We start from the raw sequence: 23,058 nt of genomic DNA, 5'->3' as shown, positions 1-23,058 counted from the left end.
TGTAACCTTTAAATCAACAGCTCTTATTAAAAATTTATGCATTCCAGCTACAGTATGTGAACTGGCAGAGCAAACTGAAATTGTGCCTGAAATGGACACTAGGTGTGATACTCCTGTAGATAAAGCATTTAATGTACTGTATATGCGGAAATTGACTTAAATATAGGATTTTATTCTTCCCAGGTTGTGTTCACAGAACACACACACACACACAGACATGCCATCCATTAACCTAAATATGCTACCTAGATATTTTAAACAGGTATTTTATTCTCTTTCTGGCCTTCAGATTCAGTGTCGAACAACTTACACGTGCTCACTAATGAATATTAATGAGCACCGGGTTATCTGATTATGCATATTCATGACTAGTGTGCGGTCTACAGCTGTAATTTGGATTGGGAAGGCACCCTGCTGGGGAAATCTTATCCCTTCCTTTCTTCACCGTGATCAGCACAATTAATACAACATAAAAAAAATCTATAGGTATATACAAGGGCGAGTCAAAGATTTTCCGCACTCCGGTTACATTAAAACTGCTGTCTGATCAGTGCTTTCCGTTTAAGGCTACTGTCTCCCCGGTCACTGCTGTTCAGGTGTGAACGTGCTACATTAGTTAATTTGTAACCCTGAGTAAAAATTAATGTAAAAATGGATTCCCAACTTGTGATTTGCATGAAGGAAGTGCTGAAACAACTCACAGAAGAGCACGAGCAGAGGCATTTGGATATCGTCAAACAAAATTCGGACCGATACTGAAAGTTTCCTAAAGAGAATCATTACTGGTAACGAGACATAAATTTATCACTACAAGCCTTTAGAGTGAACGGCAGAGTCTGGAACGAAAACATCCTCAATCGCCGACCAAGAGAAAGCTCAAAACTCAACCATGAGTTGGAAAAATTGATGCTTACAGTTTTCTGTGATTCTATAGGGCCAGTATTGGAACATTATCAGGACAAAGGTCGACAATCAACAGTGCTCGTTACAGTGAGACGCTTATTAAAGGGCTAAAACCTAAACTTTCAAATAAAGGCTCTCTATCCAAGGGCGTTGTGATCTTGCATGATGATGCATATCCGCATACTTCTGCTCACACTGTCGACGCGCTGTAACAACTTTGTTTTAGGGTGTGAAAGTATCCTCCCATTATTCCCGATCATGCTCTTTCGGACATTCATCTGCTTGGTCTCAGGAAAGCAGGACGAAGATTCACATCTGATGAAGGCAAGAAGACAGCGTTGCATTCGTGGCTCACAGCTGAACCTAAAGTAAAGTAAAAATGAAATTTAAAAAAGTGAAATAAATTCGCAGCCAGAGTGCGGATAATTTTTGACTCATCCTTGTAAGTTCTACAGTATAAGTAGTATTAAATAAAACCGTTACATATTGACATTCAGTAAAATAATAATAATAAAATGCTGTCCGGGCCATTTGGAGGCAATGGATTATATCAGTACAAGCGTTCGTGTGTGTATACATCCTACAGTAACATGGACCCAGTACTTTAAAGATCTAGCCTATATGCTAGCATGTCTAATTAACACTTGATTTCTGTACCCTCCATATTATCAGGATGTAATCAGTATCCCTGCTAATCATTCTTTCATTTATTTCTTATTTTTTCATCGAACACAGTGACTCGTTAATACAAAAAAAAAAGATTTAAACTTTAACTCTTTTTGCTACTGTTTTTAGAAACATGAACAACACATTACAACGGTTTTTACTTCATTAGTCATGACCCCTGTTCAGAACACAGCAAGAGATCTACTCCAACATGCTAAACTTTTTAATTAGCAACTGTAGATTGAGCCAATACTTCCGCACTGAATCATTTCAGCACAGCTATTTCTGGCTCTCTGAGGAATTTTTTCTTTAATCCTGCATTTCCAAAGGCTTTAGACATGAACATCTGAAGTGCGTTCTCCTTTAACGAATCGACAAACGGACTAATCGATGCGTCACGTGTTCTGTTTGATACGGCGGCTAATTATCGTAACGAGAGCGATTGATGCTGGATCTCCTACCGCGGCTAACTGATTGGATGACATCGATTGCGAGACCACATGGGTTTTGTTTCTGGAAACGGAAAAAAAAATATCTCATAGCGTGACGGTCATGTGACGTTGCTGTCGAGGTTGTCATGTTTGTGGCTGGCTTTTGTTGTTTCAGTGAGAATAAACGGTACTTTGACAAATCCATAAAATCGACTGTGATCCTTATGTGCTTGCACTTGAACTGCTGATTCAGCATAAACTGCCAGAGAACTTCCCAAATCTCTCAGTGCCTCAAAGCATTTAAAAGCATAAGAAGCTTGTCACGTCTGGGTGGGTAAAGAATCTCACGGTGTTTCATCCAGAGGCAAAAAAACACCCTCTTTAGCATTAAGGGAACAGTAAGTCGATGTCCGCTAACTAACTTTTGCTAATGTTAGCAATACTCGCTGCCAAGCTTAGCTTAGGGTAAATGCGGCAGTATGATGTTTTTCGTAGTTGTAGTAACACAATTCAAAATTACCAGTGATTTAGTCAGTCCTGAAAACCATATGCAGTGATGATGGGTATTAGCATAGTCTTAGCTTCTTTCCTCTCAGTCAGACGTGTTTCTATCTGATGACATAATGACTAGAGCACAATCGGCATCACCGCGGACAGGTCTGCTTCCTCTACTGTCTGTGATCTCTAGTGGAAGGAAAATAAATTGATTCCAGCACATGGTCGATGTTGATTAATCTCTGATTAAATTTAAATAAACAGCTCGGATGCAACCGGTCGTTGTAGGAGCAGAGAGACAAAGGCAGTTTGTATTGGCGTTGGCTTCGTGGAATTTCTTTTTTTTTTTTTTTTGTGCCTCCGGTAGATTCCCACAAGTTTTGCGTGACCATTGATGCTCCTTACAGCGAGGGACTGGTACACAGCACACAGCAATTGCCTTAGGCGTATTTTTTTGCCACAGGTTTTATTTGAAAACCTTGCCCCCCTACTGCTCAGAAATAGAACAGAGAGAGATTTTATATATCAAGGGTAACATATTGAGGTTTAGGCTTAACCTCAATTTTGCTGTTGGGTAAAAAAAAAAAAAAAAAAGAAGAAAAAAAAAGGGTTTCATGGAAAATAGAAAACCAATGGTTTCCCAGGGCAGACACTTATTCATAACATCCAACCATGTGCATCAGGACCAACTTGTGTTTTAGCACAGTGCTGTTGTATTCCTAAATCTGATTGGTCATGCATAAAGGTTTGCATTATGCACTCAGTCAGGTCCGCCATTTAAGTACTCAGTTATTTAGTTATTTTTTTAAAAGTGTAATCCGTTATTGTGTGTGTGAAAGTCGTCCCACAAGCCCCGCCTCCGATAACCCGCCCCCTCTGTTAGTCCTGCTGTTATACCCCTCTCTCACCTATGCGGTTAGACTATATGAGGACCAACGCGCAGAAAGAGGAAAACCTAATCACAGCGCCAAAACTCGCGGTAAATCATGATAAACCATACTTACGGCTACCGCGCAAAATCGCGTAGGTGAGATAGGGGTATTAGTAGGTAACAGATTATGGGCCAAACTTTGCTGAGTGATGATGGTAGAATAATTATAAAGGTCTTGACTAAAACAACATGCATGAGGAATCAAAGGAGTTTTAATTTTCTGCAATGGAAAAGTACTCAAACTAGTTACTTTGATCAGAAAGTAACGCTGTAATGTAGCTGCTTATTTTTTAATGACAGTAATTTTGTAATGTAATTAGTTACTTTACCCAACAGTGTACGTGACCTATGATGAACAATGAATTGTTGACATGGTAAAACTTCTTGTTCTGTGTTTAACAGTGTTAGTGCTGTGTAACAGTTTTCCACTACAGCAAAACCTTTCAGGAACTTTGCTTGTTCCGCTTTCTTTGCGCTCTTAGATAGAAAAAAACGAGTCTAGTAAGGGAAATCACCTTTTATAGCTGTTATAACTAGCATATCTCACAGACATTCCATAATATTTATAGTAATGTACACTGCCTGGTAAAAAAAAAAAAAAAAGTTGCTGTTTCAAACGTTATAAATCATTGGTTTGCATCAAGCAAAGAAAACAACTAAGGAGATTTAAAAATTCCTTAATACATTATTAAAACCAGAAAGGATCAACTTTGTGAAAGAACTGTGATGACTTAAATGATCTATTAAGTTGCGTTGCAAAACACCCGGCAGTAGAAATCACTGCTATGTTTAATGGTGAAAGTAACACACACATACAATGTGATGGTCAATGTGATGTGTGGTCCAATGAGTTCAGTTTAACCCTATTTCAGAGTGATGGTGCATCAGTGTAAGAAGGAAAGTGCTTTAAGCGATGCATCCTTCATGCATAGTAGGGCTGTAGCTATTAAATATTTTAGTAATCGATTATTCTACCAAAAATGAAATTGATTAATCGAGTAATCAGATAAAATGTACTTTTGCTTAATTAAACAGCAATGTAAAATATATAAGAAAAACAAAGATTAATTGGTTATTTTTTTTTAGAAAAATCTACTTTTATTTTTTAAATGCATACAGCATTTTTGTCAAAAATAAACATTGTCATTATTCACAATACTTTTCTCAGATGCAAAAACTAAAAAAAGGTACACTGTTATGCGCTAAAATGCTTCCTGCCACGAATCCCCCCCCCACATAATCTCTATCAAATATTATATTAGAACATAAATTCATAGGTTTATGATTTACAAATTATAAATTGCACCAAACGAATTTGATTATAAAATAAGTTATATAAAAAGACATGTTGTATAGGGAAAAAATATATAAATTATCATTTCATCTACAACATGTATATTTTTATATTGCTTATTTTATAATAAAAATCGTTTCGTGTAATTTTTCATAATAAACTATTTATTTAGTGTAAACATTTTTGTATTACATGACAAACCCCTGCAAAATAAATGTGCCACAAAATAAACATTACATGAAAATTTGTATTACACGTCTTAATTTTCGTGTATTAATTTGTCACGTGCCTAGGGTTTATTATAATAGTAATAATATATTTGATGATAATAATGTAATATATTTAATAATAATAATATGAATTCTTAAATGTGGTGTCCTAATATATTTGATAGAGATTATGTAGGGGGGGCAATCCGTGGCAGACGGGCATTTTAGCACATAACACACATTAAAATAAATAATTATACAAAAACACTAAGTTGTGCAACTAAACATTTGGAACTAAAAGTTTCAAAATTTACATCTCAGGCATACCATAAGCCTTTACTGACAATTTCTGTTGTTTTCTCTTGCTGTTTTTTTGTAATCGAATTACTCGAGTTACTCGAGGAATCGTTTCAGCCCTAATGCATAGTGACCGCTGTACAGTACAAGCCTCTGGAGGCAGTGTTGTAATCGGAGGTTGCTTTACTTGGTCTCACAATAATGTGTGGCAATAAAATAAAGTCAGCTGATGACCTGAATGTGACCAGGTTATTACATCTATAGAGTTTTTCCTTACTGATATCATGGCCATATTCCAGGGCTTAGATTACGAAACACAGGTAGTCCTCGATTTACAAACAAGTTCCAATCCACTTGATTAAATCTGTCCCCTTTCCCCACACTGCCATCATGTGGCCAAAAACTGTAATCGCACCTAAGGAAATAAATCTCGCATGTCTCTGCACCTTTAAATCTTGAGGGGGATCCCGGACGCCAGAGCTGTTTTCCACTGTATTGGACTGTGAACTCTGTTTTGTTGGGGATTTTGCGTAATTAGGATTAATCCGGACTTCTTTACAGGATAGCCATGTTCTATCACTGTGCTTCCGGGAATGATTCACTGAAACCGGTGATGCCAAGTCATCCCGCCCCCCCAACACACACATACATTATAGTGGACTTTAGACTTTAGACATTTTATACATTAACTTACAAACTGAAAATATTGTATATAATTAGAAAATATTGGTTTGTGGTACACTGCAGTGTCTTAAGTTTTTGTAGATTACGCATTTTAAGTTTTTTGTAGAATACGCTTCTTCTTGTAAAGCTCTGCTCATAAACACCCCATCATGTGTTTGTCTGCCGCGCTAGTCCAGTGTAATCCAGCTGGGGCCGTGTCTTTAGCCGGGATATGTCCACAGGCATCCCATAGCGTGTCACAGGTCAAGATCTGTTCGTAAAAAATGCGTGTTCTCAGCACGGAATGAATCCAGCTGTCAGTTCTGTTTGCGACTATGTAACTTAACTGGATACTGAGCTAATTTATGTAGCTGTCCGTCATATTAAGCGAGAGCGGAGAAAAAACACGGCAGCACGGTGATATTGCAAGGTGTAGGGTAGGGTAGGCGATTTATATTCATGTCCTAATTTAATTTCAGGTTGATTTAGGGACAATTTTCAACACTAATGCAAAACTCAAAAATCCTGTTCTGTAGATATTAACACTGCTACGGAAATCTCAAGGGTGGTTAGATTGAGGTGGTATGGGGCGGTGGGACTGCGCCTGGGGCAGTGAGTGTACTTGCTCTCGTTATGTATTGATTTTTTTTCCCTCTCATGTTAATGTATTAGTATTCACACACTTACACCCAATCTCTTCTGCTTTCCTTCTTTCAGTTCTGAGCTCCTTTGTAAGCTTTTCCCAGTGTGGTATTGAAAATGAAACATAAAATTGATTTATTTCCTACACACGCGCACACACACACACACACACACACACCAGCTGGCATGTACCAGCATTCAAATCTCTAATTATATCTTCCTGTCACCTGTCATGAATGCTAAAATCTATTTCCAAGTCATCTCATTATACAAAAATGAGTTCTTTAAGAGCAGAGAAGCAAATAAGCCCCGATGGGTTTCCTGCTTTCTGTGCTGTCAGTTAGCGTAGTAGTTAGCAAAGCCTCTCCAACACCCCGGCTAGCGGAGCTTCGTCCTTCCTGCTGCCAGACAGAATGACGCAAAATCACGTCTCACCCTGACTGCCTGCCTCGTCTCACTGTTTAATTGGAGTAGCGATGGGTCGACTCGACAGCCATGACTGACCCACACACACACACACACACACACACCACAACTTCATCACATATTCTGTTTAAGGAGCTGGATTCGATCCCACCAGATATACATTACCATTTCGTATTGAGAACACTGTGTCCATGCTGCTCTGGTTCTCGCAGCGTCTGGGAAGTTTTCTTATTCTGTCTATTCTATACTTAACACCCAGTGCTGACAGCGGTCCTTTAAATAAGCCTGGTCTGCGTTGTCACAGCCTTCTGTTATCATGCTGAAAATATATAGTAGTATGCTGTATGCAAAGAAATATTCTCAAAATACAGTTTTTTTAAATACTGGGTGTGTTCAAGTCAAACCGGGACTTTAGAATGTGCAGAATAACAGAACACAGTTATAAGAGTTAAAAGCTGCCTCTATTTCTCTATATAATCCCCTGCTACACTAATGCTCTTCCACCAGCGCTTCGTTTATTAGGGCTTGGATACCATTAGGGTAGAAAGTTCTCTGGGTATGCCTGAGCCATGATTGAACATGAAGTATAAATCACTGGCCTCCCAGGAACTCCTTTACTGTGTTCCATTAAAGGTAAGGTCTACTAAAGAAGTTCCTAACATATGAAATTCTGGCCTCTCAGGAATTTCTTTTCTGGCCCTTTCCTTAAATGGAACACAATGGCTCGGTTTGATTAGCAAAGGCGTTTTGTTTTTGCAGGAGAATCCATGACCTCATACTGCCCACTGCATAGCTTGTTTGTTACAGGATCTTGCCTGGGAGTTATTGCCACATTGCCTGTGCAGTCGATACCTCACCTTAAAGGATTCCTTTCATGTTTGGGTTATTAAAGGAGTTCCTGGGAGATCAGCGTTTCAGGCATGAAATACAGTATGGCTCTGGCATACCGAAAGAACTTTCTGTCTTTACGGTAGCTCCAGAAAGTCCCAGTTTGATTTGAACGCCCCATGTATACAAGCATGGTTAGAGGTTTTTTTTTAAAAAAAAAAATGACCAACTAGTTGTTGTGAAAAAAAAGTAACCTGCATCATAAAAATATTTTGACATAAACGACCTACCGTGCGTGTGTTCTACACTTTCGGCCCCTCCACGTTGAAACAGTGGCCTATTTAGGAACAGTAACATGATTGAAAAGAAAGCGAAGGATGTGGGAGGGGCAGAGAGAGAGAGAGAGAGAGAGAGATTTAAGCATGCTTAATCTTATAATCTTTTATCTACAGCAGTTACAGAACTCAGATGATGTCTATAATCTTATTACTGAGTACAGCACGCTAAAGCAAATGGAATAGAACGAGAGCAAAGAGAAGAAACAAATATTAAGAAAGGAAGATTAAAAGTCAATTCCAAATTTGTTGTGGGATTAACAAGTCTAAGAGTGATGATGTACCTGAGCGAGAAGGTCAAAAGGAACGGGATGTGTAGTCTTACGTGTGTGTGTGTGTGTGTGCTGGATTCTGTCTGGGTGTTTGAAAGTGAAAGGTGCATGAGCATGGTTATGTGGAAACCTGATTGGTAGAACGTTTATTCCAAACACAGCGTAGGACGTACGCAACCTTGAATAGACGCCAGCTTGAGAGCAAGATGCTATTAAGTTGACCTCACTAAAAGCACAGGCCAGTGTACAATCGATTATTCACTATGTACGCTATACTCTGAAGGACTTCTTGCAGTTTCTGTTAGGATGGTCATCCTTTCAATTGTATGTACTTTAATGTGATTTATTGTTCAGTCAGCTGATTGGAAATCTATTTCGAATCGTGCCAGTTTATAATATTCAGTGAATTCCTCATGCTGCGCCATCTAGTTAGTGCTGTAGCTACCAATGAACTTCTAAATATAGATAAGACACAAGACCGCACTATTGAGCTTGAGGATGAGTGCTCTGGCTTTACCTCTGTAAAATGGTTCAGTAAGATAGAGTAAGCTGCGTCTAATTTGCCTCTGTAGACGGCATTAACGTCGAATTTGAAAAAAACATGATGATGTAAGGTTCATTTGCTAATATAATGTCAAGGTCAGGACTACGACTCACGTCTCATGGTTACGTTCGAATCACATTCATGTTAATGAAAACTAGTAATTAAATAGGTCCCCCAAAAAAATTGTCCATATTATATATAGAACATAAGATAATATATCATAGTATAACTGCGGTACTTGTGACATTACCATGGTAGGCACTCTAGGACGACCTAAGTACCAGGATATTAAGGATTTAATTTGGCACTTTAGCGTGAACCGTGGTGCTCGCCCTATTATCCAGAGATCGCGAGTTCGATTCCCAGGTGATGCTGTAGCCTGCCGCAGCCGAGGGCCTGGAGAGAGCTGATTGGCTGAGCTCTTTCAGCGGGGTGGGATGGGAGGCACTTAGCACTCTCATATTATTCGCTGCTTTACACCTAATCATAGGTGTCTGTGAGGGTCTGTGAGCTCCTGCAAGTGGAAGGAGTGGATAGCGGATTTTTTTCCCTGATTTTCTCCTTAATTTAGTCGTGGCCAATTCCTCCCCGTCACTAGGGGGCTCCCACATTAAGGCTACGACTACCACTCAGTCGGGAGGGCTGAAGACTATCACGTGTTTCCTTAGAACCACGTGACGCCAGCCGATCGCATCTTTTTGAACTGCTCGCTCGTGCACCGTTGGGGACGGCGTAACACACTCGGAGGACAGCGCTATCCATTCCTTCCACTTGCACGAGCTCACAGACGCGAATTAATTTGGGAGCACGAAGTACCTCTCATCCCTCCCCTTCTGAGAGAGCTCGGCCAATCAGCTTTCTCTAGACCTCCGGCTGAGAACCGAACTTTAAGAAAAGTTTAGGAACTTTTTAAGCAAACCACGACATGTAGCATGGGTACTGTATTACTAGAATAACCACAAACACCACTGCAGGCTGATTTAGCCATTTTGGCAATTACAGTAATGTTGTGCTTTTTCCCACTCTTTTCTATCAGTCTATAATAATTTTTTTTTATTTGTGAAAAATTAATTGTTTATCTCTGAATTGCTAATAACGTTATCTGATTTTGCTGTCAAACTATACATATGATACGCAATCAATATCTGGATGAGTGGAAAATTCAAGAAGAAAAAAAGCTCTAATGGGTCATGATAAATACATTTTATTTTACATGCTTGCCTTATCATTCCTCTAATTAAATCTGTGCTGTGATCATAACAGGGTCCTTGGAAATTCTTTTGCTCTAAGTTTGAAAACCTGTGCATAACAACATTTGCTACAAAGCGAAGGTCGTAAAAAAACAAAGAGACCGGAGATGTTTCTGTGGTTTTATATTAAGATATTTGGATGAAATAGTGTTGGCAGAAAAGTAGCTTCTGGGTAATGCCAAAGCAATAAAAATGCAAGGATTGCCAACTTCATAAGCGCTTAGTCTAATCCAAAGAAAGAAAAAAAAGAAGGAAATTCGATGTGTCTTTGCTTATCTAATGAAAAAGAAGAGAAAATGCAGTCATCCTGAAAATAGAAGGTAGAGGTTTGCATCTGAACTGGGATCCCACAGGACCTTACAGAAAATGATGCGGGAGCGTGAGGTTTTGCATTCACATTGGAAGGCTTTGAAGCGCACAAGATCAAATAAAGAGCATTTGTACAATGGGCATTCGAGTCAAACCGGGACCTTTGATGCACAATAGCAGAACACAGTTCTCAGTTATGTCTTGTGCCTTAATTCTCTATATAATCCCTTATCCCTTATGTAGTGCACCTATCCATGTGTTTTAAAAGTGCTTGGATGCCATCAAGGCAGAAAGTTTTCTCACTAAGTCGGAGCCATGAGTCGACTCCCTGCTTCACGTCTGAACCGTAGGCCTCCCAGGAACTCCGTTAATGACCCAAACATGTGGCAATCACTTGAGGTCGGGACTATACTGGGGGTGTGACAACTCCAAAGTTAAAGTAGGAATCAGTCAAGAGTTTTGATGGCTTCATGCTCTAGCCCTTATAATTCATAATGTACTGTACTCATTTCAGGGTGAGGAAAACTAGCAAAAGCTTCAGCTTCAGATGGGTTCTGCGATTCCCAAACTCTTGCTGTTGCTTTTTACTTCTTTACTCCTGAGACCGAGGGAGCGTTCCCAGGTTCAAACCATAAGTGTCGAGAATAAGGGTGACAAGACGTTAGCACCTCACCTTGGTCTGTGACCCCTTTCTTAGATTTTTTTTTCTATAATCTTCCAACACTATCAAGAAAAGAGGCCAGTTAAAGAGTAAAGCATTAGATATCTTGGCCGAGCTCTCTCAGCGGGGAGGGATGAGACGTACTCAGTGCTCCCACATTAATCACGGCTCTATGCCATTCAGGACGTCTGTGAGCTCGTGCACGCGGAGTGTTACGCCGACCCCAACAGTGCGTGAGCGAGCAGTTCGAAAAAAAGACGTCGGCTGGTGTCGCGTGGTTTGAAGGAAACACATGACAGCCCTAGGCCCTCCTGGCTGAATGGTAGTAAGTAGCCTTAATGTGGGAGCGCCCCCTAGTGACGGGAGGGATTTAGACACAATTAAATTAGGGAGAAAATCAGGAAAGAAAAAAAAACTGCACAAATCGGTTTCTAAAACTCCTGATTTTAAGAAATGAGTTTTCCCTTGGCGGCACAGTGGTGTAGCACCTTGCACCTCCAGGGTCCGGGTTCGATTCCCGGCCAGGCTCGATTCCCATCTCTGTGTGCATGGAGTTTCCAGTGCTTGGTGGGTTTCCTCCGGGTACTCCGGTTTTTTCCCGAAGTCCAAAGATATGCAGGTTAGGCTAATTGGCGTTCCCAAATTGCCTGTAGTGTGTGTAGTTACAGTAAGTAAAACAGCTGTTAGGTTTTACTGAGCTTGCTGGAGAATATGAGTTCTTCTGGTAACTTTGTCACACTTGCTCCTTTTTATTGTTAATTGGTACAGCATATAATATGGTGCCAAAGACTGTGTGCGTAAAAGATCAGAGAAATTCTACTAGAAGAATTTTAGAAATGCGTTGAGAAGTGATCTAAGCATGCAAAAAATAAATACATTGCAATGAACCGAGAGAAAGAGAGAGAATATGATCGTTTCAAAGGAAAGGCAGAATGGAAATGCAATGTTTGATGTGAGTGCAGAGTACTCAGACGTGACAGACAGGCAGATCTGTGTGTGTTTGTTTGGGTGTAAAAGAGGGAGAGTGTTGTGGCTAATGGAAGTGGGTTGTGGTTAGACATAACAGATTCAATCCGCTGATTATACAGAGTTGATTTCTGCAGGAATATCGTGTAGCAGAACGGCGACTGTTATAATTGCAATCACCCCATTCTCTAGTCGTATACTAGGAACCGCACCGTTTCTAGGTGTGTGTGTCGGTTGCCATGGAGATGACGTAGGATCGCTCTTCTTTCCCAACAGATGTAATTTCATTACTCGGACAAGACGTGATGTCATGTTTGTGATTTTGCTTAAAGCGTCTCATGTTGCTTTCCGTTCCACCTCTTGAGAGGGACTTGAGAAGTATGAATGTGAAAAAATTAAATTACTGTTAGAGCTGCAGGGTGGCAGTTTTCCACTGCTTTCTCTCTCTCTCTCTCTCTCTCTCTCAATCCCTCACTACTGCTTCACTTGGCAAGAGTTCAACGCAAGGCCACATATCAAGGCAATTCATTGTATGCGTGTACATTTTTTATTTTATTTTATGAAACTCTAATGCTGTTAAATCACATCAGTTAGGATGCGATTAAGAATTTTGCTTTTATTTAGATTGCATGAATATTATACCTTGCTCTTCCCCTTATATATATATATTTATAGTGCTGCAATAAATCTATACACTGACTTCAAAACCATGCCGTCAGAATTGTAACAGAATGAAAAAAAAAGATATATTTATATGGAAATATTTCAATACCAATCGAATTGGCACCTGGGTATCATGAGAATATCATAAGAGAGGTTCCCTCTTCCTCTTCCTCAGTATATATGTAGCAGCACTGTTGCTTTGCACGTCCAGGTCCTGGGTTCGATTCCCGCATCGGGTCCATGTGCGTGGAGTTTGCACGTTCTCCCTATGCTTGGTGGATTTCCTCCAGGTTAACTGGCGTGTAGTGTGTAAATGCGCGCGCGTACTTTATACGTACTGTAGCCTCCACAGTCCCTAGTTGAACTACATAGGTTCCTGGATGGATAGACACACAGAGGAAGAATGAAAGCATTTGTAAAATCAGTAGCTTATAAAATAAGATTACAAACCCAATGAAACAAAGACAAAAGGGCCAATTTCAGCAGCAGCTCTATTTTAAGTACAGGATGAATCATAATGTCATTAGCGGGCTCTTATAGAGGACTGGATGATGTCATGCTCTGTATATTAACACACTGTGCATGTGTGTGTGTGTGTGTGTGTGCATGCTCCTTGTTTGTCATTGCAGGAAAAATGTTTAAGTCACTGGATCTGTCGCTCATAGTGGAGTTCATCCTGATGTTCTACAGGGACAAACCCATCGACTGGCTGCTCGACCACATCATGTGGGTGAAAGTCTGCAACCCAGAGAAAGACGCGGTATGCACTCTCTTACTCCCTCTTCCCTCTCTCTCTTACACACACATACACACACGCACAGATAATAAACTCACTTTCTCTCTTTCATTACAGTCATTTGTTTGTTTAATTATTCACTCTAACGATCATTACTCATTATTATGCATAATGGTATAATTACTCTGGACTGATTAGTCATTATAGTCACTCTCTTTAGTCTGGTCGCCCGTCTGTTGTCTGTCTCTATCTGTTTCCCCTTCCTGTCTAGTCTTCTCTTTTAGTCTCTCTCTCTCTCTCTCTCAAACAATGAAGCCCCTCCTTTTACAGATAAAGGGACGGTGCTACTTCAGTGAACCGGATTGAGAACCACACGATTAGATTTTCATTGTTTCCTCAAGCACCAGCAAGGAGTGAGGCTGTATTTCTGACTCTGAGAACATGTTTTGCCAGCAGTTGTCCAAATTTTGATGCTTCTTTATTTTAGGTGTTGCTGTGCAGTCGCTGAAAGGACGTCGTAATAGGATTTGCATGAGAGAAAATAGCTCGAATCTCAGAGTGAATCGATGCTTTTCTCCTCAGACCAATGATTAAATGCTACTGATTTTTTCAGCAATCATTTATAAATCCCTGCCTGTAGGATAACGCTGCGTTGACAGCCTCTGGGTTTTTAGTGGAAGTGGGGGGGAAATGGCCAGTTTCATTGCAGACAGGTCATGCTGAAATTATAGGGGTTGGTCTAAAAAACATTTGCCCCAGTGCACACGAAAGTCCTCATAATCACCGGACCCGACTGGTACTATTGCTTCGTCGTGCCATTGTGTGCATTTCTTTTCCATAAAAAGCCAAAACTGTCCACTCAGCATAATGAGAAATTTGTTGTCTGATGCGAATTCCAATAAATAAACCGTTCTTTTGATCTCTTCACCCAGCCGTGCTAGAACATTTACACCACCGGCGATGAAGGAATTTGCTACACCAATTGGTGGTGCTGTTGTTTATTTCCCTTCTAGAGGTGTAGACGGCAAAATCTACGAGGCTGAGTCAAAAATTATCCGCACTCCGGTTATAATAAACTCCTGTTGGCCGCACAGTGCTTTCCATTTAAGACTACTGTCTTCAGAAGTGTTCGGAAATCTGCAAACAGAATTTGTGACGAGTCATGAATTCGGAAACATCCTCAATCACCGATCAAGAAAATGTTCAAAGGTCAATATCGGCTGGAAAATTGATGCTTACAGCTTTCCTAAGAGCCAATATTGGAACTTTATCAGGAAGAGAGTTCATCAATCAACAGTTACAGCGAGACGCTTATTAAAGCGATGAAGACTTAAATTTCGATAAAACATATAAAGGACTTCTATCTAAGGACTTTGTGATCTTGCATGACGATGCACGACACTCTGCAAACTTTGTTTCGAGGTCTTTGCCACATATTCCCTATAGTCCTGATGTTGCTCTGTCAGGCGCCTGAAAGCAGCCAAATGAGGACAAAGATTCCCTTTTCGAAGCTCAACCTAAAACATTTTTTAATGAGAGAATATAAAAACTGGTTGACAGATGGACAAAATGTATTGAAAAGCAAGGAGATTATATACAGTATTTGTCTTTTCCAAAAGTAAATGAAAGTAAACTCTACAGCCAGAGTGTGGATAATTTTTGACTCACCCTCGTAAAGTCTGACTAAGATATAAAAACAGCTTTCATGTGAAGAAATTAGTGGAAAAAAGCGACAAAACCAGGCTGCAAATGCAAGAAGCTTGTGTGAAGTCTTAATCATGTGACTTCTGTGTGTTTTCTCTACAGAAACACTGCGACAGGCAAAAGGCGAACCTGCGCATCCGCTTCAAGCCTTCTCTCTTCCAGCATGTGGGAACGCACTCATCCCTCGCTGGAAAAATCCAGAAGCTCAAGGTTTGTGTGTGTAGACTAAAGGAACTAGTGGTTCTCCAACCCTGTACTTCTGGGCGCTGCAAATGCCACAGGGTCCCTCGGAGAGACAGAGGATAAGAAGCCCCTTATGTATTATTTGTTGACTGGATCATTGCCTTGCCTTGTAGAGAGCATTGTGCTGTGGCACTCGGTGTCAGTGCCACGCTGCTCACTTTGTGTAATATTGATTTGCCTTTCGTCTGCCGCCTGGTTGATGATCAGAAGAATCCTAACCTGGGGGGCGAAGCCATTCATGTCCTGTCTTCTTTTACTCTCGTATACAGTACTTCACTTGGGTTTTTTTTTTTCGCTTGAAAATATAAGACCTCGATTATTTTAACTGACGTCTCAAACTCTGTAGGACAAGGACTTTGGGAAGCAGACCGTCCATAAAGGCCATGCTAACCCATTAGCCGAGGTCACCACAAGTTTGAAGACCTACCAGCACTTCACCCTGGAGAAGGCTTATCTGGGCGAGGATTTCTTCTGGGCATTCACGCCTGTGGCTGGAGACTTTATACGTATCCGCTTCTTCACCCCCGTCCGCATAGAGAGGTATACACACACACACACACACACATTGAGTACTGTGCAAAAGTCTTGTGCCACACACCTCAATGCTTTATATTACATTTAAAAACTGCTTGTTTATGTAGCAACTTCAGCAGCAACCTCATTTCCCCTCTCATCCATTCCAACCACTTAACATTCAGCATCACCAGTATACTAATCACCGGCCTGATCATCACCTGTTTCTCACTGGTTCATTAAGTTAGATGTTTGCTAATACTTGAATGACGCAGGTCACTGTGTGGCTTAACAAACAAAAAAGTTTGTTTTTTCTTCTGAAACTGGTCGGGTATAGACACTGGACTGAAAATGAGAAGCAAAAAAAGTCTTTCAGGGAGCCTGGACGATTATTTCTCAAGACTAAATTAAAAATACAAGAAAGTACTGTATGTCTCTTTGGAAGCAAAATATAAAGAAATGAAGGTGGTTTAAGACTTTTGCACAGTACTACATTTGGGTCTTGCTGTGCCGTGCAAAAACTATTCTTTTATTTACATATTGCAGCACATGTTTAAAACTGCATGGAAGGGTAAAATTCTTACTTTTAACAGAAAATTAAACGACATGAGGATTGCATCCAGCCTGCTTTAGTAAAGATTTGCTATATATATGGCTCAAAATATAGCCCAAGCTTTTAACACAATGCTACCACCATCACCATGTTTCAGTGTGTGGATGACGCTCTCTGGGTGAATGAAGTGTTTGACCTGAGAACCTCGTCCGCTCCCTACTTTCCCGACTTGTTTCTGCTCGACTTCAGCTTTATGGGCTGTTTCGTGTAAATTGATGTTCTATAATCCTTTTCATTGTCAGGTTGTAATACTACAAAATGTTGAAAACTTAAAAGACATTTTCTTTTTTGGACCTAATTGAACTCAAATGTATTTATATGGTGTTTTTAACAATGGGCATAGTATACTGTAAATCCACTAGAAAAGCATTTCAGCATCAACCGCTTGCATGGATGCTGATCTGAAATGATATGTGTTTATATGTCAAAGCATTTCCTAAGAATACTGTTCTACCCGCTGATTAATCTGCCCAGAATATAGGTTAGGCGTTTCCAAGTTTTGTAATGAATCCCAACTTCTGCGTTATGATTGGTTACAAGTATTCAGTCTCCACTATGATTGGTTAGATGATTTACTACATATGAAAGTGGGAGGCAATCAGAGCCCCTTCCTTAGCCAAAGACCCTGAAGTAGAGACAGAGAGTTTACTGATCAGGAATGGAAACTTGTTGCATCACCTAATGTTACCCCATGTGGAGAACATGCAGAAAAAAAAGTATTATTCCAACAGAAGACAAACAATCAGATCAAGTGTTTACATAACTAATATTTACCTACTGAACATATTATCAAAGGTCTATACCCCTCACTCCTCTCATTCTGATTGAAGGTTTATTCTGATCCGGCCGGTCCAGGTCAGACTGTTCCGGTTGATAGGGTTACGTGATGCATGTTTATTTCAGATTGGACTATTACCATTATTAGTGGAATATTAGGGTCTGTGTAAATGCACGAACTGACACTATAAAGATCATGCCTTGGCTTAGAAACGGATCCTGGATAAAATAAGAGCTTTTTTTTTTCAATGGAAAAAGCAATCCAGTTTAAATGCTTTGAAGTAAAAAAAAAAAAAAACTAGAGGTGTAGTGTGCTGGAGTTCTTGAGGACACTTCCAGCTTGGCAGTTAACTAAGAACTAAAGCTGGCTACACTTCAATGCTGTATAACTCCTATAAAATATAGACTTGTGGGTCAATCTTAGCACATACAGTCTTTTGGCGATCTGAGTGGCAGGGAGACCACTGTGATCTGTGATTACTGACACTTTTCTACTTAGGTCCGGTTCCAAAGCATCCATAAACGTTTGACCCCTCCAGCGGGGCGTGCGCTGCTCACAAAGCGTGCTTTCATACTGTAACATTTTACATGTCGGGTAATGCCGACAATACAGAGAGCGATCAAAAATAAAGATCCTCCTGACTTCAGGTTACTTTGGAAAGAGGGTGTTCTTGCCTGGCCTTGCCTGGCCTTGCTTTTATTTATTGGTTTACCTTATAAAAAGTTGTGTTTTCTTTCTGTTCATAATGAAATACATAAAGCCATTTTGCGTTGCTCACATATTGATTATTACAAAGAACAGCATTCAAGTTTCTCATGGCCTCATTGGCTGAGCACTCGTTCATGTTAAACTCTGGGACTTAGGATTGTGCAGAATGACAGGACATGGTTATGAAAGTAAAAAGTCTCTTTATTTCTCTAGATAATCCCCTGCTACACTAATCCACTTATCCCAGCGTTTCACTAGTGCTCGGAAACCATTAAAGTAGAACTCAGGTTTTCTCAGTACGCTGGAACCGGAATTGTTTTCTGTTTTGGCACTCAGGTAGTGGAATGAACTTCCTTTAGATGTCCATGCAGCTTTAAAAAGGCGACTAAAGACCTGTCTGTTTCTTCAATATTTGGGTTAATCCCCCAAAAAACAGCAACCTCCCAACACTGTTTGATTGATGGTATTAGTTAGTAACCTAGTACCCCTGCTTAAGGATCTATCCAATGACATACACTTCAAAGCAAGTCAAAATAAGTCACTCTGGATAAAAGTATCTGCCGAATGTTTAAATTTGAAGACTTGTATTCCTGTTCTTGGTCGATAGGAGAGTGAATAGGATAGGAGAGTGTTGATTCATTCTGTTATGTATTCTAATATGAAAGATTTTTCTTGTCCATTATGTATATACTGTAGATCTAGATCAGCAATTCCTGAAATCCTCCATCCTCACATTATCTCCCCCTGTCTGACATTTGATTTGTGCATTAACATAATCCCTTGACCTGTATCTTTTATGCAGTTTGGCTGCCGCCATATGATTGGGTTATCAGAATATTGCATGAATGAGCAGGTATACATGTGTTTCTAAAAAGGGGACGTTGAGTTTATTTACATAAATTATGTGTGAGCATGACCCTGCACATTAGCAGTGTCTGTACACTTTCAGCTCGTTATAGCCGCTCCATTGGGTAAATGGTGAAAGAGTTTTACCACCTTACATTTACCCATAAACCCTCTGTAAACCTATTTTAACACTATAGTGTAATTGATACATTGATATTGTAGCAGATACACAAAAATGATTCATTAGAACTGTTTAATTGAATCGATTGTGCCATTTTAATCTTTTGTTCAAATTGATGGACCACTTTTTGATTCAAAATCGAGTCACAGTTTTGGCATTTTTTTCAAACAAAAAATTTATAACCATAAAATTTACAAATTCCTTTAAACATATACCTCATCTTATGCAGAAAATATAAACTGCTTGCATCTCGCAATTACTCATATTTTGCGAAAGTATAACTTCTTCTTTTGAGGCAGTTGGTGCAATACAGTCCCCTGCTGGACTGGACAGTGGTGACTGTAATGAAATATAAGTAGATTTTCAGGAAATAAAGATTCTTGATTTGTGTGAAACATGTGGCGCAGTGGTAAAGTGCTCGCCCTATCATCCGGAGATCGCTGGTTCGAACCCCAGGTGTTGCTGTTTTCCTCTCACAGCCGGAGGCACAGAGAGAGCTGATTGGCCGAGCTCTCTCAGTGGGGTGGGATGAGAGGTACTTAGTGCTCCCACATTAATCACGACTCTACAGCCAATCAGGGGCGTCTGTGAGCTTGCGCACACGGAAGGAACGGCTAGCGCTTTCCTCCGAGTGTGTTACTCCGCCCCTAACAGTGCGTAAGCAAGCAGTTCGAAAAGATGCGGTCGGCTGACGTCACGCGGTTCGGAGGAAACACGTGATAGTCTTCGCCCTCCCAACTCAGTGGTAGTAGTAGCCTTAATGTGGGAGCCCCCTAGTGACGGGGAGGAATTGGCCTTGACTAATATTGGAGAGAAAATTGCCCCCCCCAAAAAAAAAAAAAGAACATGACTGACATTTAAAAATCAGCAACACAAGTTTCACAGCATTTCGCAAAGTTTACTAGTTGTTTTAATACTTTTGTAAAAATCTGTAAGAAATATAATTGATTGAGACGAATTTTGCAGGAAACATTAGTGCTATTGATTTAAAATTAAAGTCTTTTTAAGTGCATTTTAACTTTAAAAGCAGATTAGCGCCCCTTTTATGCACCTTTGCAAAAATAGATTTTTTTTAGGGCTAATCAGAAGGCAGGAATTGGGTTTTTACTGAAAATGGTGACAAAATGTTAAACAGAAGGAGGGGCCATGGAGACATGATATCATACCAGCATGATCAAGCATGTCAAAGCACGTATAAACCAGTTACTCATAACGTTATGACCACTGACAGGTGAACTGAACAACACTGATCACCAACTATACACCAGCAAACTGGCGACAAGATCATGGGCACCCAAAGCTCACAAATGCCCGAGGGGCACCGAAGGCCAACCCATCTGGTCCGATCAAAAGGGAAAAACAGTGCAGAACAAATTGCCAAAAAAGTCAATGCTGGCCATGATAAAAAGGCACCAGAGCACCCAGTGGAATAAGGGGGACCTATCTAAGTGGTTTTAATGTTAACAGTTTTAATATCATGGCTAATTAGTCTATGTACAAAAATGTAAAAAATAAATTTATTATTTTTAAAAAGGGATTTTTCCCCCAGATTTTTTGTGTGCACACACACACTGAATCCCATATAAATGTCAAAGGAAAAATGTGATCAAAAAGATGATTTTACATACCAGTTGCCCTTTAAAATGTATAAAAAGAAGACTCATTATGTGTTTAAAGTACCATTTAACGTTGTTCAACATCATGGAACAAATTGATTTCCTTATCTCACCTACAGTATAAAAGTTTTTCCTTCCTCAACCTTTCTTATTTAATCTCCATCTTAGGAAATTGCAAAGCTTTCCGTCTGAAATATGAAGTTCCAGCAATACCTTTGACTGTACAAAGCACTGACACTGGAGACTCCTTCCAAAAAGTCTTAATGTCTTATATTACACGGATCATTCACCGTACAAGTCCAATTATAGCTGCTAATAGAAAACTAATTAATTAAAAGAATGATTTCAATGATATAAACCTGTGGTTGTTTTGTCTCTAGACTAGACCTACAGATAAAGAAGCTGTTATACCAAATTACTCACCAATAAAATGTTGAGCAGTTGTTAAAATTATTCAGTGAATGACACTTAACGGCTAATACCACGAAGAAAGGAAAATAACTCTTATTATTATTATATATAACTCTTACTATTATATTTTACATTTTTTTTTGTTTTTTTTTATAAATCTTTGGACATCTTGTTCTGTGAACGATTTTCTCCCAGGATTCTCTCAGACAGGGACACACACGTGCACTCACTCAGCTCGGCAGCCCGACCCTTTGCTTATTTTCGATAGCTTTTAAGCCTACAGCTTTACCTTTACACTTTTCCATTTTAAATTCTTTAAGCTTTCATGGAAAGTTTATATAAGCCTAATGGAGAAGCCATTGACGCCTGTGGCTAGTGAGAAACATCTGGCTATCACTTAGAGTGAGCCCAGGAGGTCGTTTAGACTCCAGCTTTCGATATGATTATGGAAAATAATGTCTTCCTTACTGTGCAGAGAAGTCCAGACGCTCGGGCTATTTCTCTATCCTTTCAGGAGACACGGATTTCTGTCTAAGATGCTGGGAGATGTTCGTAGGAGCTGAATGCACTTTAGATTTGCATTTGTTTACGTGGCAGAAAAGCGACTTACAATTGCACGTGTAGGGTATGGATGACGGAGTTCAATCAAATGCAAAGTAACGTAGGTACATTAATTAATATTATCCACCTTAGCATTTTATCTAAGCTAAAGCTAAGCTAACCGGCATAAGAAGGCACGTTCCAACCAGCAGCCAGGCTCTGTTCATTCCACCAATTTGCCCATTTATGGATCAACTGGGATTTAGGTGTAGTCCGCTCCTGCCAAGATGGCAATGAACAGAATTATCAGACTTTGTTGAGCTTAAAAAAAATGCTCTTCAGAAAACCTATGGATGACTGTCCAAAGTTCTTACAGCATGTGTCATGTGTTCAGTAAAATCCGTGGAAGTACACGGTTGTACGGATGTATATCAAGCCAGCGATTGATCACTTTGATTGACTTGGTGGTGTTATCTGTTTTTGGCATGATTGAGTGACAAAATAGGGAATGTTTTGTTTGTGGATCGTCACTCATTTATTGTCAGCATCGCTGTCGAATTCTCCATTCTGATTGGTCAAAACGCCATTCTCAATGGTCTTGTAGTGTCAAGACCAATTACAGGTTTACATATATTAAGATCAGTTCTTGATATGCTGATGATTGTTTAGTTTTTTTTTTTTTTGGAAGGAGTCTCCGGTCCCAAATCTTTAGTTTTTCACACCAGGAAGTCTTTTCAGTGTTTTTTGCACCATAACATGCTGCAGTTCTTTATTTTGTGAACTCCAAGAGAAAAAAATAGAGCCTGTTAAAAGAAAGACTGCTTCTAAGTGTCACCATACATACCTAACAGTCAGTTTCATGAGGTGTAAGGGGAATAAACCATTTCATGACATCAGGTTCAGGTTGATTATTATCACAGCCCATCCTATCATGATCGATTCCTTACCTAAACATGATGTTGGATTTCTTTGCATGGAGGGATACACGCCAGTGATAATAATACAGTATAACGCAGGGTTGGCAGGCAGAACTTGGCTTATTGGGGACCAGATGGAGAAAAAATATGTGAATGTGGGCCATGGGCTGTTATAAAAAGTAAGGAAATAAATAGCAGACTGGCTTGATTGCCGTTACAGTGCCGCTTATTTTATATAACGATTAGCTTAAACGGGAGGTTTTCATTCTTTAAGTGCTTTCCAGATTTCCTCCACAGGCTCTAGTCCTTCTCCACTGTTTAACTGCGAATAAATCCAATAGTGTTACAGAAGTATTCGTTTTGCCGCTATATGACGGTGACATTAATACAGACCTATTGAAAGGTCTTGTGAAGTTGTGAAGAGGACTCTGATTTTTACGTTTTATCTCTGCATGATGCTGACACCC

The 23,058-nt window shown here is 39.8% G+C and overlaps 1 protein-coding gene across 1 annotated transcript in view; it reads left to right on the top strand.

Moving 5' to 3' along the window:
* mgat4b (alpha-1,3-mannosyl-glycoprotein 4-beta-N-acetylglucosaminyltransferase B) overlaps positions 1-23,058 on the top strand; it is a 157,624-nt gene that overhangs the window by 121,774 nt on the left and 12,792 nt on the right. The window contains exons 9-11 of the mRNA XM_053505478.1: positions 13,415-13,545; positions 15,328-15,435; positions 15,815-16,008. Coding sequence (XP_053361453.1) covers positions 13,415-13,545; positions 15,328-15,435; positions 15,815-16,008 — 433 coding nt within the window. The remainder of the gene's footprint in view (positions 1-13,414; positions 13,546-15,327; positions 15,436-15,814; positions 16,009-23,058) is intronic.

This window comes from Clarias gariepinus, chromosome 10 (genome assembly GCF_024256425.1).
Source record: "Clarias gariepinus isolate MV-2021 ecotype Netherlands chromosome 10, CGAR_prim_01v2, whole genome shotgun sequence".
In the NCBI taxonomy this organism is placed as follows: Eukaryota; Metazoa; Chordata; class Actinopteri; order Siluriformes; family Clariidae; genus Clarias; species Clarias gariepinus.
Note: the sequence above shows the minus strand (reverse complement) of the source record. Positions and strands in the feature narration are given on the sequence as shown.